The following is a 20,106-nucleotide window of genomic DNA, read 5'->3' as shown; positions in this document are numbered from 1 at the left end:
AGCAAACATGAAGCTTTTCTGTATACCCAACCTGAGTAAAACTAACTGATGAGAACTGGGCCTAACAAAATGGTCCAATAAAATGCCTGTATTCTCACCGCTTTAAAAGTTAGAGCTAATGTCGCATATCCCGAATAATAGCTTCCTCTGAGGAATGTTATATAGCAAATTCAGGGTTTATGTCAAGCACTTTCTACTCAGTAACTGCTACCCACTAGCATGTGGCTCAGAGATTGGGTTTGTCAGTGCTTTTGAAATACACATACTTATAAACCAACAAGATTATAGCAGTTTAAGAGCTTAAAAAGTCAGTAACCATTACCAAAAAAAGACAGAAAAAATTCTTGAGAACTGTTACAACTGCACTAAGAAGTCAACAGCTTGTGTATATATATTTTATATTCTGATGGCATTGTAGAAGGAATGGGGACAAGCAGGCTTAAATACATTAGCTGGTGCATTTTAAATTTCTTTTTGCATGACTTTCTAACAGCAATTACATCAGATCAAGGGAAGGAAAAGCACAGTTAACAGTCTTAACAATGAGTTAACTCAATCATGAGTAAAGAAACGCATTGAGTTCAACTTTAGAAAATAATTGGGTAATAAATAAGTAGCTGTTGTTTTTAGAAAATACAAGAAATTTTCTAAGCAAGTAACAGTTTTAGAACATGTTTTTAGAACCAAATGTTATAGCAGCGCCCACTCAGGGGAGCAAGCCACAATCAACACTGCTTAATTCTTCCATCAGACAAAAGAGGTCTTTTTTCAGAGCACTACTTAACACTGTGCCTTGATCCATGAGTAAGGGCACAAGGGTTCTGTTAATATACACCAATAACCTAAATAAAAATCAGTTATTTCTCTTTGATAGTTAGATCCCTCTATGTATGATCTTGCTACCACATCAAGGAGAACCACATTTAAACCAAAACCAGTTCTTAATGGAAATCACCTTACACAAGGCATCCAATCGTTTTTAAAAATAATCTGAACTCAAAATACAACTATTCTTTCAGAGATGGATTCTGAGTGAGTGCAGCAGGGACAGAGAAACAGTCTACAAGATGACCAGGTCCTAATCATAACTGTTAACTAATTCTTCTCCAACTATTAAGCATCATACATATCAACTTTAAACATTAAGGTAAGTAAATAGGAAATAAAAACTTCAAGTTCTAAAAAATTTTAAGACCCCTAAAGAAAAATTTTCTCTAAGGAACAGCAAAGAAACCCTGGTAAATAAATTACATACTCTGTGCTGTGAATGCTATCCCTCTTCAATTGTCTGAAATGCATCAGGCTTAAAGCTGCTAAGTCAAATGCCTCGGTAGTAAGTACCGAATAGTTGTCCAAAAATTAACATGAACTACTATTAATTTTTCTACCTAGTAATCAGATACAAATTTACAATGCAAACTCATTGTAAATACTGTGAAGCTTCTCTTTGTTCTTCAATATGCACTCAAAACATATGACTCAAAACAAACCAACAAAAAACACCCAAGCAAAAATCAAACTCAAAGGACTGGGTGGGCAAAACCTACTTGACACTATTCAAAACCTCAAACAACTCAGCAAATCCAAATCTAAAAGCCACTCTCAGCATCCTGTAGCCAAAGCCAGCTCTCCAGGTGTTCTGCAGTCAAGTCAGATTGTGGGACAGAAGCAACAGCAGGAGCAATGACAGGCATTCTCCTGCTGCCAGGCAGGGCCATTCTCATTCCTTCATGGTCTGCACTGCAGTGAAAGCAGACAGCAGGCCAGAAAAGGCATCCTGCTTTGACAGTTGGTAACTTGCCAGTCTGATTGTTCATTATCTTCTAACTAAAATGTACCACTGTATTAATGCATTAAAGTCAGCCCTGAAGAGATGGCAACCGAATAAAACAGAGCTGTGGGCTTCCTGGCAGCAGAGATTTGAAAGTCCAACACTACTAGTTCCTTCCAAACTAAAAGCTTTAGAGAAAAATGCAGAAACATTTCTCCAGTATCTATGCACTGCTTGCTTCTGAAGACTGTATTTATACTGGCTCAGGAATAAGAGTTTAAGAGTCAACTTTCAAGAGGCAGCAGAAAGTAACTGAATAAGAGACAGTCTCGCCCACTGAGACATGAGCACGACTTACAGAAGGCAATAAAAATTATGTAGTATTACAGGATGAAGCACTAGAAAGAAATTAACCAAAATACCCCTTAATTCATGATACACAAGGTATTCAGCAGATTAAGGCTTGTACAAGCAAGATGATGGGTGGCTGATGAGCTTAATTTGTGTTGGAGATTAAGTGACTTTTTTATATATATTATTATTTATGAAGTGCTCCCCTACCTGTCACTTTTTGGTATTATAAAGTGCTCTCAAGATTTCTGGAGAATAAACAAGTACTGAGAAGACAGAGAACAGTTTTTAGAATCACTCAAATAACAAACTTAAATATTTGCAATATGAAAAAGACAGATGGGGCATCTATTCTGTGAAACATTAGCATGGGGGAAGAAACCGCACTATATAACCTCAAGCCAGAGTATGATGAAAAGTTGAATGCTATTTCCTCTAAACAAACACAAAACAAAACCCCCTGTTTTCTACCTCCCTATCTGAAGTGGAATGAAAATGAGCCCTGTGCTCCTAAGAGGAGCAGAGGTTTATACTTTAGTTGTAACAAGATTTCAAGACTACAGCAGAATATATCCAGAATATACAGCCACAGAAACGTATTTTGGGGGCCTGAAAAATGCCTTGCTGAAGAGGCTCATACAAAAAAAGCCATCAGAATCCAAAACCAGAAAGACACTGAACACTAGAGAGCCTTCCTGCCAGTACATCAGTATTTCACTGCATTAACACATCTCAAGCCTGTATTTTCAGAAGTTATTATTTAGTAGCCATTTGCTTGTATACAAAATAAAATCATAGCTTAGTTTATACTGGGTAGAGTATAAGACTGGGTTTATAGACTGGATAAGAACCCTTCCAAGTTCTCCCAGAAATGAAAGCAGCTATGCTTCATGTTTAGAAAATGAGTCTGGTGTGTTCCAAGGGAATCGTCAGCTATGTAAGCCTCCCACTGCTGAAGGAAACCAAGACCTGAGCTAGAATGAGGGGCATCTTCAGATCATCAGATCTCAGTCCAGTGCATTATAGCAGTTCATGACAATTTCGGAGACCAACTGCTTCAATCTAAATCAGATGGAATTTGAAGGACAAAATTCAACTGAATGTGCTATGCTCATAACAGGTGGGCAGTAGCAAAGATCTGGGCAGCACTTGAAATGTCTGCATTAACAGTAAATAAACCATCTTAATAGAAAAGGAAATGCTTGGAAGCCTCTTCACTCAACAACAAATCCAAAAAGAAACTAAAAACATTTACGTAGCTACTACCTTTCTCAGCCTTGTCTTTTCTACAGGAATTTATACAATGGAGTTAAGTCCATGAACATGGGAACCAGTGAAGCTGGACTGTCAAAGGCAGGAGTAACTCAGTGACTTTTTACCTGGGGTATACCACCAGTGCAAAAGGAAGTTTAGGCCTCCAACACCCTGGAGGCAGAGGGGGATCACAAAAGAAATGTATTTTAAAAAAAAAAATTTTCCTAATTGTACAAATGCTTCACCTGGAAGTTGTATAATATTTGCTATCAGGTCACCCATGTGGCTGAGAAATTTGAGGTTCTCTAATGTCAAACTGCAACCTCTGATTGCAGTTCTGCTCATGACTAAGGCAGGCACAACATTCCCTTCTCATGTGACTACTGTCTTGGTCAAAGAGATTAGAGCTCACTGTTTCCCTTTTGCATCATCTCATCTATTTTCAGGAATCTTTTAGAAACCTGGTTTCTTTTGAGATTTGTCTCATTGTCAAATATTGCTGCAAATGGAAAATAGATTCAAAATTATTACTGGAAGTGATGCGCACAAAGAATGTGCTAGCTTGGGCTTCATTTACTTAGGAAACCAGAGGTGCTTTGTTGGGTTTTTTTTTCTGATGGAGTTAGAAAAATAACTTTGTAATTATGCATTTATTTAAAATCCAGGGAAGCAGCACAGCACCATACAGATAAAAATATTCCAGCAGGTACTGTATAACTCTCACAACCTCCTATAAAAATGAGATGTGTTAAAATAAGAGCCTGGATTTCGTAACACCAGTATTTTCAGAATGTTTCTGGACCACCATACGTAGCTGCTTAAGAGTGAGCTGAAAAAGAACACTCACATTAAATAAAAAGCACATAAAATAACAAAAACGGACACAAAATAATTTACAGGACAAGGTCCTTCCATAGTTACTCGCACATGCCATATTGCCATCCACAGTCGCACTGTCCTCACAGGGTACATTTTAGAATAGATATTGCAATAATAGAATTGCTGCTGTCACCAGGATAGCTGAGCAAACGTACAATGTGCAAGTATTTGAGTTACTGTTACACTACATTTTGAAATGCATCGCAACAAAAAACCCATAACCAGTCTGAGCTTGGTGATGGAAATACTGTACCTTTTGTCACAGGCATCTGAATAGCACATCCAGGCTCTAAGTTTTGTAGTGTGGCTTGCAAATCTGTAACCTAATTTCAAAAAGAGCAGAGAACAAGAAGAAACAGTATGAAAACACTGCTTTTGAACTGTCTGTTCACAACACAGCATTTATGCCTGCATATTTAAGTAATAAATTCCATCTACATTTTTTTAATTTTCCAACTGTTGTCTCAAGTTATAAACATTACTCCTAATTCAAGACCCAGCGAAACAATGTGGCAAAATACAAACCATCCAGAATCTCTCAAAATACTTTCATAGCTCTACTAAAACAATGCTGAATATTAGGGCTCTTACTGTATCATCAACTTTAAGCCACTGCTATCCCTGCACTTACCTTTAACTTAATGGCACGATATGACATACAGCTTTGTTCTAAGAAAATGCCACAAAATATGGTGTTACGTGTTACCAAAAAAGTCACCACTCTAGAACCCACACAGTTCCCAAGTGCCTACAGTTCCATAAGGTCTTACATATGTTCCTGAAATTTCATAGCATTGGAACTGTTCTCTTTTGTACTCGTGATGCAGCATAACTCTATAGAGACAGTAACCTTCCTATAGGACATATTATTTTACTTATTGAAATTTCAAACATATAATCCTTAGTCTTTTAGAAATAAGCCCTCAGGTGACCTGAGTTAAAACATACGCAGAGGAAAGGAGGCAATGAGAGATGAGGAAGATTAGAAGACAGCGCAAGCATGGTAAATTCCTTTCATGTTATCTACATATAATTGATGCTACTGTTGAAATACAATGCATCTGGGGAGGTTTTTTCCTTCTCTTTTTTAAGCAAACAACCTATTGGTTAAAGACGTGCAAGACAGAATGGATGAATAACAGAAAATTATCTGTGTTAACAGTACTTCCTGCTAAAGGAACAGAGTATTTTGTACACCAACCTATACATCAGATAAGATTATAGAAGCAAAATATTACTCTATTATTCCACTCACAAAACAGAAAAACTGTCCTATATCCTCATGCATTTTTTTCTAACTTAGGAAAGTTATTCCTGGAAAAAATAAATAGGAGATTTCTAAAGGCACAGATGGAAGTATGTGAATCTGTGGGAATATCACACCCTTCCTTAAGCTGTAAACAGTGAATGTATAACAGGGTTTGCACATTGCTGACTCATGTAGAGCTGCACTGAGCAAGTACAGGCTAAGAACTACTACTTTGAGGGACTAAGTTTTTATATACTTTCAATATTAACATTTCACCAAATATCATGAAACTAACTAAAATATTCTACTTCAAACTACTGCATAAGTGAGTTGCTTTAATAGAAATATCCTGTGCATTTACCAAAGTAAAAACCAAAAGCATTCCTTACAGCTACAGAAGTGGTGTTTACCATAGTGGTGTTTACCTGCCCAACAGCTCTGTCTCTCTCCAAAGTACTTAACATTTTCTGTCTCAGAGCAGTCTGGTATTTTTCAGTCAACTGCTTGAGCACTGGTTCATATGATGCATAATGTGCCTTTAGCCTGTGAAAAAGAAGAGGACAAATGATACCTCAAAGATGAGTTAAACCAGAGATTTCTGTCTGTTTAACTTTTTCCTTATCCCTAATAAAAGAATAAAGGTGACAAAAGGCCAACATGGAGGAGACAGCAAAGGTATTTAGTAGGTAACCACCCCACCAGAATATGGCAAGAAAAGAAACCACAAGAGTGCTTCAGATTAGTAAGAGGATTCATAGTCTCTTTAGTCTTACCTTTTAAAAGAATCCACCTAATTTTGACCTATTTTTAATCCTTCATACACATACTGCACATTAATTTTGTTGACAACTGTTTTCTTGCTGATGGATGATATTTCATTAGAAAAAATTTACATCTATTATCTGATGAGCAACTAAGATTCTTATCGAGACAAAACAGTCATGATTGCTGTTTTTCTTCACTGCACATTATATTTAAATACTAATTCTTCAGACCAACTAAAATGAGAGATATATATATAATCTCTCTAGAGAAACATGTGACACTAAAAGCTTAAAAAATACTGCATCCTGCAAAAAGCTGACACACAGAGAATAAGTCAGTGAATAGTGCTCTCTTGCTCTAGTATGTATGGATTTCAAGGTTAAAGATACAGAACATGTAGCTGCTATTACACACACTGATTGATAGCAGTATCAGTAAGATTCTGTCAATTGTTTGGAGCTGCAGATGTAAGCCACTCCCCAATATTATTTTAAAATATGAGCTGGCAAGCACGTGTGAAGAAGAAATTTCAAACTCAACTCCGCCACCTGGCTCACTGATCTTCAGATAAAAATGTAAAATCTCTACTCATGGAGACAAAGTAGAAAAACAGTTAATAGAAAACTTACAGAACTCCAGAATGACAGAATTATGGAATTAAATATTATAAAATAAATTACTCAGTACCAATGGACTAGTTTGGGCTTATTTGTAACCAAAGTAACATAGTAAGTTTCATGTAGGAAGTTCAAGATGTAAAAAGACACAAAATACCAGCTATGGTTCTAAACTTGGTGCAGTAACAAATACTTTTCAAATAGGCAAAGGCCCTAAACCCGGAAATCACTACACATTTATGGAAAGACACCTGGCTAAAAGAAAATCTCACTTAATTTCAAATTATTAGAAATACAATGTATTTATTAATACCGCATCACACCACAAAGAATATACCACAAAATCATCAGAAATTGTTTAAGAGACATGGTAGAATGGTCAGATGGCATGACTATTTATCAGCACACTAGCTAACTGCAGCTAGCTTTACTTTAGAACTTTAAATTTCACAATGTTATCTCATTATCGGGTAATAACTGAAAAGTACATATGTAAACTACATGTATAATAACTAAAATGATTTTTTACCTTTTGATGTCACAAATAAGCCTGTTTTTCTCCTGGACCACTCGCTTATGATGCATTCGATGGAAGTCACGCTCCTTCTGCATTTTTAGGAAAGCCTCTTTTGCTTTGCTATATGCAAATAGAAAATTCAAGAATAAAGTATTAATTGCTCATTAAGATATGCCAAATACATGCAGAATTTATTTTCAGGTGTGCACATGACTACCAAAATGAAACTTCTGGTAGCATGCCCTGTGATGGAGAACACATACTTCCCAGTACTTTTGGCGTCTTTTTGCTGACAGCTGCTCTACAAAACCATGGGTACTCTTCACCTTCCCTTTGTTCCTCTAAACAGAATCCATAAGTATTCTGGCAGCATAAACCTCAGAGTTGAGGTCAACCTTACTTTAAGCATGGGCCTCTTGTGGAGGTATATATTCAAGTCACAGGTGATTAGAAAACAACATATTTCTTGTGGGTTTAAAACATTACAGGAACATGTATCGCAATACGGATTTTCTAATATCTGCATCACATCTGGATACACAGCCAGCATAACAGTACATGCTAGAAGGACACACACAGAAGGATAACTATCCCCGCCTTGAGAATAATGTATTTAAAGAGCTTCTCAAAAAAATTGTGTTAGAAAAGTTCTGGGCTCTATTCAATCATGTTTGCAGCCTGCCCTCAGGTGTGCCCTGTATGACAACAGGAAGCAAAAAGAACTCATTTCAAAATTAATGGCAAACATACTGATAACCAGTTATTCTCTAAGCACATCCTACACAGCCATAGGACACCCTGAGATACTCTGCCCCATAAACATAAATTAAAATACTCTGTATATATTCCATATATTTTCTCCTTGCCTTTACTGACAGCAGTTTGGCAGGAAAGATTACCGGATGAATTGCTTAATTGGAAAGGAAGCCTGAAATTATCTTGCACAGAAACTGGATATTTGCTCTTTGCAAAAATAAAGCTCATTTCCTCTCTAACAGGAGATGTAGAGTTAGGAAAACCACTATGACAGTAGAGTATGCCAAAATCACAGGTCCAGGAAGAAGACTCGTAACTGCCAGTGTATTATATTTAACTGCACAAATAATTTATATTTACTATATATGCATTTGCTATATTTATTACTTATACCACCTACCACAGTTGTATGTGTACATTTATATGTGAATTGTTGCTTGTAGCAGGAACAATCAGAAAGATCTGAAGAGCAGCACTGTGAATTAATGCCACTATGTATCAGTCACACCAGAGAAATAGCTGGCAGTGAAATAAAAACAGGCAGGGCTGCCCCTGCAGTAACACTGTGAACAGCTCAAAGGAGCTGTGGGCATGGCACAAATGCTGTGAAACAGAGGAACTGTTGGTTTTGGGATACAAATTACAGATCAATGATTCTGCTCAAGTCCCTTGGAACAGTGAAACATTTGAGAGGTAAATGAATCTGTAGTCTCAGGACAATTCTGTGAAACAACTCCATCATGACACTACTCACAAAAATCTGACTTGCCACAGTATCTCCAACACAAAACCTGCCCCTTCAGAGCTAGAGCAGACGGCTTGTTTTAAGAGGAAAAAGATGTTGCTACTGCCATAGCCAAGCCAAAATACATTTCTTTTACTTCATATATATGTCAAAGACTGCAGGTCTCTCCAGTTAAACTTTTCTCAAGCAAGCAGTTTCATAAAAATAGCAAAAAAGGACAGGATCCAATAAATCCAAATAGGGGTTTTCAAAGGTGAGTGACGTGCCTGGTTCCCACTGAGTTTAGGTGGGACTTTATTCCAAGATGCTGTAAGTTGTCTTCATTAAAATTTTAGGGCTACAAGTTTAGAAAACATACTCTTGCTTTTACTCTAATTTATATAGCATTTAGCAGCAAGCATGCTAAATGTATCCTATAATTAAACAGATATATTTACACATGGCACACAATACAAGAAGAGTGCACTTTATTTTTTTCATGGTGTAAGCAGAGAAATATGTGCAGGAATAGTTAGATTTTAGCACAGAAATAGGAGATCAGCTGAGGATTTTATTGCTGGCAATAGCACTAACAGTAATAATAAACATGATTTCCAGGATTGCTTTTTTTATTGCTGTGGCTGTAAACTAGGTGTATATTTGTGAGCATGCTTCCAAAAATCAGGACAGAAAGATACTCGCAAGTGTTTAGTCTTCATAACTGATGTTTGTGAACTCAGTTACAAACCTCACAGAAAAGCTGTGCACAGTTTTCCTTCTGTCTACCTAATACCTAAATCATTAACTTATAAATAGCACAGATAGCAGTCCTAGTGATTAACACCATCTTAAACCTGATATACCATTATGTTGTCACTGACACGTTTAAATACAATGGCAATACAAAGGGTCTGGTCACAGGAAAACACCAAAAATGGATGGGACTCGAGCTATTTCAATTCATCACACAGGCAGAATTTAACATTCCTATGAAATGACAATCTATTATTATTCAACTCTAGCAAATATTACTAGGATATTAAAATACAAATCATAGGAGACAATGAACTAAAATTAACTAGTCTCCTGTAAGAGTTAAAAATTTTCAAAACCATTTTCAAATTTTTCTTGCATATTGGAAAGAATAGCTATGCTTCCATTAGAGATAACATCCCTTACCAATCAATCAGGGCTTAGCTGTAGCCTTCAAGATAAAAGAAAGAGAAAGGGGGTACACTTAAGGTATATTCTAACTCCTGTCACAGGGCAAACTAAGGTAAAATTATAGTTTTGATTTCTATCACAACACAATGTTTGGTTTTTGAAATCATCTAAATAAAGATTAGTAGCATATCTAAACTTTAAAGTAATAACTATCACTAGCTTTGGAGTAGAAGAATTATGCTAATATTTCTTTTATTGTATGCATCCAGGGATTTTGTTACATCGCAAGATGCCTTCAGACATTGGACAACCTATGAAAAACACATACCTACTGCATACAAGAAGCAAACCTGACAATGATTTTCTCTTTAAATAGTGAAATGTAAACAGCAGCCAGCAATCAACTCTATTAGCCTGCCTGCTTGCCATGCAATCATGTAAATACTATATTAAAATACCCAAAATACAGTTACAGTTAGCTTTTAAACACTGAATCTCTTCCACCAATTGCTAAGCATTAAACCATGAGTTAATTGGTTTACAGTCATTTATTCCGGGCCCCCATACCGCCAAGGTCCCAAGTAACATCTCTTTTCTGTAAGACAGCTCTCAAGAATGCCAAGCTCAGAAACACCAAGTATAATTAAAATCTTCAAATACACTTCATGGCACTGTATCTCAACCAAAGCTTTCTGACTAATCCACAGAGCAACTTTCTTTGCCTACAACTCCTTGGTTTCCAACCAGTCAAATCAACATCTTCAGTGCAGTCTGTTTTCAGTTTAAGGTAATGAATTCTCTCTCAATGCCTGAAAACTAACTGTTCTCCAGATAATTTTGGCTCCTGCTGGAATACTTACTTTACCATAGTAAGGGTACCAATTCCACTACTGAATGTATGAACAACATTCGCTACAGTAAACGGGTTTAGTACAGGACAGGGTTTTTCCAAAGACACAAAGGAACACTGTAACTCAAGATACATACAGCAGAAATGCTCCATTTTACAAACTCATTTACTGCTTTTATTCATAAATTACTAAAAAAAAAAAAAAACAACAAAAAACCAACAACAAAACACCCAAAAACCCAAAACCAAACCCAAAACACAAACCCAAGTGAAATAAATGTCACAGAAGTGCTGAACTTTAAACATTAGCATCAATTAAATGTTGAAAAAACAAGGTAGGAAAACTGAAGTAGTGACCATCAGCACAAATGAAGTTTCACATCTACATATATTCCATTCTAATATTAGGAGGAAGACCGAAAATAAAGCTCTCCCTACAAATGAATAAAGGAGGGCTAATTTTAATAAGTGTTTTAACAAGGCACATACAGAATAAGTGCCATATTTAACAGTGAATGCCCATGAACAGAATTTACTCAGTTCTAATCTGTCATACAAATTGCCGCACATCTCACTGCCCTCTCTGGAATACCAAACGGATGACATGACTCATTTACCATCAGAGCATTACTATTTTAGGTTTCATAAATGAAATAGGGCACAGTGTCAATGCGTGGATTGTTCTGTTTTGGTTTTGTTTGTTGTTTTTTTTTTTTTTTTAGCATAATTCACTCTAGTGAATGTTAGGAGTTTTATTTAACAGATAGCCTGTAGGAACCTATCATATTGGCAATGTCTTTTCCCTCTCCTGCTTTCTTCCTGCTGCACATTATCATATCATCTTTCAGCCTTTTAACTAGACATCTGCTACCAAATATCTTCTGGCATCTTGAAGAGTAAACAGACATGGGAAAAACCCAACTCATTCATAATCTCAGTGAAATGGTCTTGAGCTTTATGGTTTTAATCATGTAGCAACACAATATAGCCAGGAAAACTCTTACCAAGTCATAATCCACTCAGATTACCTTGATATAGCAAGTTCTGCTTCATAAAAAACGTAAAAAAGAAGGGTGAGGAAGGAAAGCCTGTTAAAATTACTCTTGACAAGATTAAATTTCAGAAGGGCCAGATCCTTATCTTTTCTTCTTTTACTATACATTACTGCTTCTTTCTCTCCCACTCCAACGAGAAACACAATCCCTAACTATTCATTGTCCAAAGAAGCTGCAGATTAAAAAAAAAAAAAAAAAATATGTTCTCTATATGGCCCATCTCCCAGTGCAACAGTTGTCCTGGGTTCAGCAGTAGCAGTCATTTTTCTCCTTCTTAGTAGCTGATGCAGTGCTGTGATTTTGACTTTTCAGCCTGGGAACAATGCTGACAACACCGATGTTTTTAGTTGCTGCTCAGTAATGTTTACTCTGACCAAGGACTTTCTGAGTCTCATGCTCTGCCAGCAAGAAGGGGAAGCCGGGAAGAAGCAGAGACAGGACACTTGATCCAAACTAGTCAAAGGAGCATTCCATACCACAGCACATCATGCTCAGTATATAGACTGGGGGGAGTTGTCCAGAAGGCCCAGACCGCTGCTCGGTTGGGCTTGGTATCAGTTGGCAGGTGGTGAGCAACTGTATTCTCTCCCCTTGTTATTTCCCTTATCATCATTACTAATTGGTGGTAGCACCTTAATTACTGGACTGTTCTTATCTCAACCCATGGGAGTTACATTCTTTCAATTCTCCTCATCCCTCTGGCAGTGGGGTGAGGAAAAAAAGAGGGGATCGAGTGAGAGGCTGCGTGGTTCTGAGTTGCTGGCTGGGCTTAAACCATGACAGCAGTATATTTAGACTACACAATACTTGACTTAATTATTAAAGCTGTTTCTTTAACTATTAAACTATGGTAAATTAATTTAGTAAGTTAAACAGTAATAAATCATTAGCATTGGAAAATAATCTGACCATCATTATTATCAGCAGCAATGATTATTTAACATCTGAGTAGCTATTTTCATATAAAGGAACAATCTAAATGAAAATCAGTAGGTTGGGCAATCTTGAGGAAAAATCAAGGAGATGAAGGTAATTTTTTACAGCTCTATATTTTAAAACTATGCACTGCCAAAACTGAACTGAGCACATAATTCAGTCTCAGGGTAAATTCTCAATGAACACATACGTATGCAGATGTACCACTCTTCAGAAAAGGCTATGTCACATGTAGTTCACTATTGCACCTCTCCAACACATAGATTAAATATTTTAACTCTATTATCACTGAAGTAAAACTGACTTGTAAAATCAAATACTACAATGCACACACAGGTATAACCAACAATGGTAATTTGCACTGACATATCATTTACCACCAGGACCAGAGAGATGAGATTTTTTTGCAATTAAAAAAATGAATAAATGCATAAGGGATTTTTTTCCTATATTAATAGTTTGAAGTAGCTGTAATTTATAGTCCTGTATTTTAATACAAAATTCACATAAGTGTTTATTTTTTAGTTCTACATATTATACTCTCATGATTCTTAGCAGTAGTTTGCTGTGATTACTGAATATTGAAAATTATTTTCTATAGCTCAGTAAACACAAAGAAATAGAGATTTTAGGTTTCTAATAGAGCTCAGAGAAACTTTAATCATAAGTGGCACCTAGATGTAAAAACATGTGCAGCCAGCAGAACAAACAGGAACTTATTATTTCTGTTCAGAACTCAGGTTTACCTTATGTGGCCATTTACTACTGTATATCAAAGTGTCAGCAAGAGCAAATAACATACTTTGCAGCATGTTTATAGTTTTCCAGATCTTTCTTCAAATGCATGTTTTCAGCCTGAAGTTGCTGGTTGTGGGTATACACAGTTGGAACCAATTCAATGTCTTTGGCTGTGAGCACGCCTCTCTGTACAAGTTCATACCTAGTAGAAAAGAAACAGAGATATTATATTCCATGTTTCCTTTTTTTCTCACTTCACTGATGCCTCCCCTCTCATACTAGCATTTACCTAAACTAGAATTACAAAGATATTTATCATCTCAAGGCCTTTACATTCTATGATCATTAACAATTACAACAGTACTATTGCACCACGCTGTTCTATTTTACTACTTTTCATTCTAAAATGCATTACAGTTCACAATAATCTAAAGACATGTTATGCATAACAATACTTAAGGTTACACAATTGCTCTTTGCCTTCCTTTCTTCCAAACAGCTTAAACAGAAGACAGGAAAAAAATATTCTTGTTCAAATAACATTTGTATATATTCAGAGTGCTTTTACATGCAAGTTCATTTTTTGAGGACTCAAGTAAAATGGCAAAGCTGCAGATTACCTGAATGAATGAGTCTATGAGCTATCTTCAGCATAGAATACAGAGCTCACCTGGGGAAATTTTCTTCATTCCTTCCTGTTTACTTATGTTGCCCTCTCATTAAATTCTCTTTACCAATATTTACCTATTTTACCAGCCCACATGAAAACAGGATTCTGTGATGTAGAAGCCTGAAGGATACTCCAGTTAAATATGTGTACAGACTAACTTGCCTTTTGAGAAGTAAAAGTTGAATCCGGAGCAGCATGTAATGCTGTGTAGCAACCTAGGAATATCTATAGCTCCTGCAATGAAGCCTACTCAGTCTCATATCTTTTAGGACTATCCATCTTTCAGTAGGATGTCAATGAAAGCTAAGAATACTCTAACTGGCAGTAAAAAGGATATAAGCATTAACACTATTCATATTAGGCTTATTTTAAAGGCATTTAACTATAGAGCAATTGAAAATATCTGAATATCTTCTATGCAAAAAGAAAGCAGTGATGTCAGAAAAGATTCAGGGAAGCTAAATTTAATCCAAAAAAAAAAAAAAAAGTTGACAGGTACTACACAAAATAAAAGCTTCTGCAGAACCCTGCTTATGCAAGGAATCATTATAAGTGATATAAGAATAAGGGATCCTGGGCTGCATCAAAAGAAGTGTGACCAGCAGGTTGAAGAAGATGATCCTGCCCCTCTGCTCTGCTCTTGTGAGACCTCACTTGGAGTATTGTGTGCAGTTCTGGTGTCCTCAACATAAAAAGGACATGGAACTGTTGGAACAAGTCCAGAGGAGGCCACGAGGATGATCAGGGGCTGGAGCACCTCCTGTATGAAGACAGGCTGAGAAAGTTTGGACTGTTCAGCCTGGAGAAGAGAAGGCTGCATGGAGACCTCAGAGCAGTCTTTCAGCATCTGAAGGGGGCCTACAAGGATGCTGGGGAAGGACTCTTCATTAGGGACTGTAGTGATAGGACAAGGGGTAATGGATTAAAATTTAAACAGTGGAAGTTTAGATTGGATACAAGGAGGAAGTTCTTTACTGAGTGGGTGGTGAGGCACTGAAATGGGTTGCCCAGGGAAGTTGTGAAGGCTCCACCTCTGGGGGTGTTCAAGACCAGGTTGGACAGAGCCTTGGGTGGTTTAGTGTGAGGTGTCCCTACCCATGGCAGGGGGGTTGGAAGTAGATGATCTTTAGGTCCTTTCCCACCCTAACTATTCTATGATTCTTACTCAACAAGCAACTTTTACCTAACATCCTCAAAAAAAAAAAAAAAAAAAAAAAAAAAGGCAGGGGGGGCATGTTAGTAGCTCTCAAATCCAAATTGCATCCAATTATAGTCAGATACTCATTTGCAGCCTCTGGACACTTCTAGGAATGCTCAGCCCTATGAATTAAGCTGTCACTCACAGTCACCACCAGTAAATGAAAGATTTTTCAAAAGTTAAACTGAACACATCCAAAGCAAAATTCTTTCTAGCATCACTTTGTTTTCCTAAGCAAATCACAGTGGCAAGGCTTTAACACTAAAAGAAGCTTAGTCTTTCCCACCCAGTAAATATTGACTGATGAGCAGGTACAATTCCTGTTAGAAATATTGTAAAATAAGGGCACTTTTCATCACAAATTATCACAGCTCTACATATTCCTTTATTTGCCAGAAAAAAATTCTCAACTGAATGACCTAACTGCACGTCATGAAAACCATTACACTTCTACACGAAGACACATCAGACATGGATAATTGATGAATTTAGCCTCCAGCAGAGCTAAGAACTCTGAAAGACAATTTTAATGAAATACAATTAATGCCAATAAATTCACTATGCCCTTGTCTAAAAACAGTACTAAAAATGAAGGCTTTTGTGCATGTAAGCTGACATGGAGCAGAAAACCCCGCAACAAAACTGCATTGTGAAATCTCATTATCTTTCATCAACCTAGTCCTGTAAAACTTCTAGAACTCCTACATATCTAGCTGACTGCCAAATAGCTTTTGTTCTCACTTCTTTCCATTACAGAAGGGTACTGGGATGCAAATTACATTAGTTAGTTTCATGCACACACAGGTATTTTCCTAAGCTTTTCAGAAATGAGTAATTATTCTTGAATCACTATCTAAAATTAAGCAAGAATCTGGAAACCTAACATCAACTATGATTTTATGATCAAGCCCAGTGCAGACTGATTAAAACCAACACATTGCTACTCTATATATACATTACACTGAATTCAAGGTTGTAAGAGTTTAAAGGAATCAGGTTGCAGAGATCCTGCATTAAACTGATAGGTAGCACAGAACAGTTCTTTCTTAAGGGATAACTCACCTAGAGATGCATTCAGGGATTAAAATTTCAAATTTTAGGTTTTACAAGAACTTCTTACTGAAGGTTATCATTCCAACTGATAATGTCTTAAACCATTTCAACAGAAGGCTAAGAAAGAAATGACAGCAGAAAAATAAAGCACCTTTTTGCCCTAGTGTACTCCTCCAATCCATTACAGTGTGTAAGTAGGAAATCTCTATTATCGAGTTATGCAGTGAAGAAGGTAGGTATGTCCAGATGGTCTTTTGCAAATCAAACTTGCAATTACTTCACTTGTGTTCTGAGCCAGTTCTAATACAAAAACTGAGTATATTTTAGTTTGATGCTGTCCTGAAACTGATAACCCTTGTTTCTCTTGGGATTTACGAACTCAGAGCAACAACATATATTAATGTAACCGTATGATTTCCAGGCCAAAGAGGGCAGAGAGCAGACACAGCTTAGGCATGCCTGGAATAAGCAGATTGTTTCCACTGTCTTCAGAGAGTTGCAACATGGATGATCACAGCCTATACCCATTTTCTTCAATCTGCAAAAAGGAATTTTTCTGTAACGAGTTTACCCTTTATGCTCAGAGCAGACATAGTAGCTTTGTTGCATGTGCCCTGTTATGCACAACCCAGGTGATTTTTGCAAGGCACACAAGAAGATAAACATAGCTTTTAACCTTGCTTGGTCATCTACATTTAGTCACATCAAATAGAAAAGAATTTTCAAATCACATTTCTGTAATCAGTCTGCAACAATCCTTTTACTCCTGAGCTGAAACACTGCCAGGTCTCCAAGAACACTTAGAGATACCAGTCCGATGAGTATACTAACTAATCACAGTGATAACTTTGTGCATATGTGAGAACAGCAAATGATTCATCTGTTCATCAGATTGGCAACATGCTGTCAGCAGCAGTGAGCTCTCTGGGATTAGGAGGAATGGTCTGTCAGATGCATGAATTTACAGTTGATCAGCCCTTGCACTTCATACTTCAAAGCTGCCAATCCAATATGTTTAATAAGCAACTAAAGCACTATAAAGTTCTATATATCAAACAAACAGAAAATTTAATGGTAAATTAGGTATTCTAAAAAATAATTTAAATCTTATTTTTAGTTCCCTAAAGTATAACTGGAAGAAAAAGTTTACGTGCAAACAAATCTATACAAGTAAAAAAAATCATGACAAGTGTGATGAAATTACACATTACACCATAGAAAAAGAGTGGGTTTTGCTTAAAGTAAAACATAATCAAATCCTAACATTTTATATAGCTGGAGAGAATAACAATGTTTTCTCAAACTCTGAAGTAAACACAGATAATTTGGTCCAATTAAAGTGACCTTTAGATCTCAGACAGACAATTAATTCGAAGCAAGCCTTTTGATACATTTTCTCTGTTAATTAATTTCTCATTTTAAATTCCATTAGGACTTGATCACCACAGCATGAGAGTGTGTCATCCCAATACATAATGAGGAACCCGAGTACACTAATTTGCTCTCACTTTCATTAATATTGTCAGTTATCTATTTCAAATCAACATGAAACATTTTTAAATAAGGTATTAATGCAGAAAAAGTCTCGATACAGTAAGAGCAGAACCTGATACAATGAGCTTATTTGTAATGTTGCAGAAAATAAAATATCACTTATGGAGAAAATACGTATGTATAGCTAAGGATTTACAAGATAGGGTTTGCTAAGACCTGCACTTGCTCTGTTAAAAAGCACTTTGAATTTTGCCATTGATATAAATTCAGGCTAAGTGCTTCAAAGGAAGCTGTAGTTTCATAAAAAGGTGCTATTTATATCTGTCTAGTATTAATTCCCTTTTAGCCTAAAAAATTTCAGACTTCAAACGTGATGCTATTCATATCAGTTCTTTTGTTTAAAAAGAACACAGAAGTATAGGGCTCCTTCTCTAAGGAGTCATTTAAGTCGCATTGTTATGCTATAAAAAGCTGATCATCATTAATTCCAAAGGCAACGCCTGACTGGCGAGCTCTACACTAGCAACACCAGAGCCTTGCAAACAACAGCAATGACTCCCCATTAAATCCATTTTCTAAGAAAATTTAAAAGCTTCAAGGCCTTTGTAAGAAAAAAATAAGATGTTTAAAGACTGACTACAAGATAACTCAAAGAGAGGTGTTTCCAGTTCTCAGAATCTTTCCAATGCAACTTACAGATTCAGAGCAAGCCTCTAAGTAAAGTATTTCAAAAGAATTTTTTGACAATTGTCATCATTTGCTACAAAATAATTCAGTTCTCCTCTTGAGCTCTGCAGCATTCCTGGCACATCATTCTTACTGAATTATAGAAAAAGTATATATCATGTGGGATTCCATATATGAAGGAGGAAAAAGTGGAGTATTTAGACAAAGCTGCACGTTTAAACTTCTTTACAACAATGGACAAGATCCCTGCAATCTATAAAAGCTGAGGGAAAAAAATAACACTTCAAGAGTTTACTCTTCTGATTACTACAAGACTTAAAATTTTAGGGAAAAAACAACCATATTATTTTGACTGACGTACCAAAAATTACCAAGTATCAAAAATTGTGATTATTCTACTTACAACGATGAAATCTACTTAGCTATGATGAATATCCAAATCCACCCAATTACAGTGCACATACTGTAGCATACTACAATATATTCAGTTTTTAAGCAGGCACTCATGTTCTAGAAACTAAGAAAATAACAAAGCCGCATGATTTCTCAGCACTGCTGAAGTGAAATCATGGTCATTTTGTATTGGACTCACTAGATCCAATGATGATCAGTCTTTGCACTGTAGGTGGTTTTAATTTTCATTGGTAGGCAGTGGAGAGCAGAACTAACTTACAAAAATACAACTGAATTAATTTGTCTTAAAGGAGACGGCTTAAACAACTCAGATGAGTTGCATTCTGAAAAAGAGTATTTCTCTTCATTGGTCACAAAAGAGGCCTCAGGTGACCACTTCAGGTTTGTCAATGTCTACAGTTAGATGAAATGCACCCGGTTCTTCAGAGATACCTGTTTAGGAGCTCCCTGAAGTAAGCTTTCTTGAAAGTCTGTCCTTGAAACAATAGCTTGCAGCCTCATTCTCAACATCAATATAGTCACTTGGCAAAGCATTACATGTTTAAGATTGACTTGTAATTAAAAGAGTTTTCTGGAAATACATCCTGAAATACTGGACATATTTGAATCCTGAGCATCTATTTCATAATTCTCAGAGTCTTAAAATACTTTACCATTCCGTTTGAAAGCAGTCAAGGGTTCTGGACATTCCCAATCTGACCAGGAAATTGCAGAAGAAGTCATTCATTGTTTCAGGTATTTCAGAAACTGATTTCTCAGAGGTCAGAACTGATTGCAAAGCCTGAAATTGAAATTTGGTAATTATTATTAATCATAAAGGAGAAATTTAATTTTAATATCTTCTATTTCTGAAGTCATCTTAAGTCACAAATCTACTGGAGTAAAGCTGTATGCTTCCTTTGTAATCAATGTTCCTTCTAATGTCAAGGACTGTAAAAGGTTATAGAGAAATAATTCAAAAATC

General features: G+C 36.4%; 1 protein-coding gene across 1 annotated transcript in view; it reads right to left on the bottom strand.

Annotated features, from left to right (window-relative positions):
* SPAG16 (sperm associated antigen 16) overlaps positions 1-20,106 on the bottom strand; it is a gene marked incomplete at both ends in the record, with an annotated part of 443,494 nt that overhangs the window by 401,548 nt on the left and 21,840 nt on the right. The window contains 6 exons of the mRNA XM_080632060.1: positions 3,789-3,875; positions 4,509-4,578; positions 5,930-6,047; positions 7,416-7,523; positions 13,691-13,828; positions 19,796-19,923. Of these exons, the coding sequence (XP_080488186.1) occupies positions 3,789-3,875; positions 4,509-4,578; positions 5,930-6,047; positions 7,416-7,523; positions 13,691-13,828; positions 19,796-19,923 (649 nt within the window). The remainder of the gene's footprint in view (positions 1-3,788; positions 3,876-4,508; positions 4,579-5,929; positions 6,048-7,415; positions 7,524-13,690; positions 13,829-19,795; positions 19,924-20,106) is intronic.

The sequence above is a fragment of the Psittacula echo genome (genome assembly GCF_963264785.1).
Source record: "Psittacula echo genome assembly, chromosome: 20".
Taxonomy (NCBI): domain Eukaryota; kingdom Metazoa; phylum Chordata; class Aves; order Psittaciformes; family Psittacidae; genus Psittacula; species Psittacula echo.
This window is presented reverse-complemented; position numbering and strand designations above follow the sequence as displayed.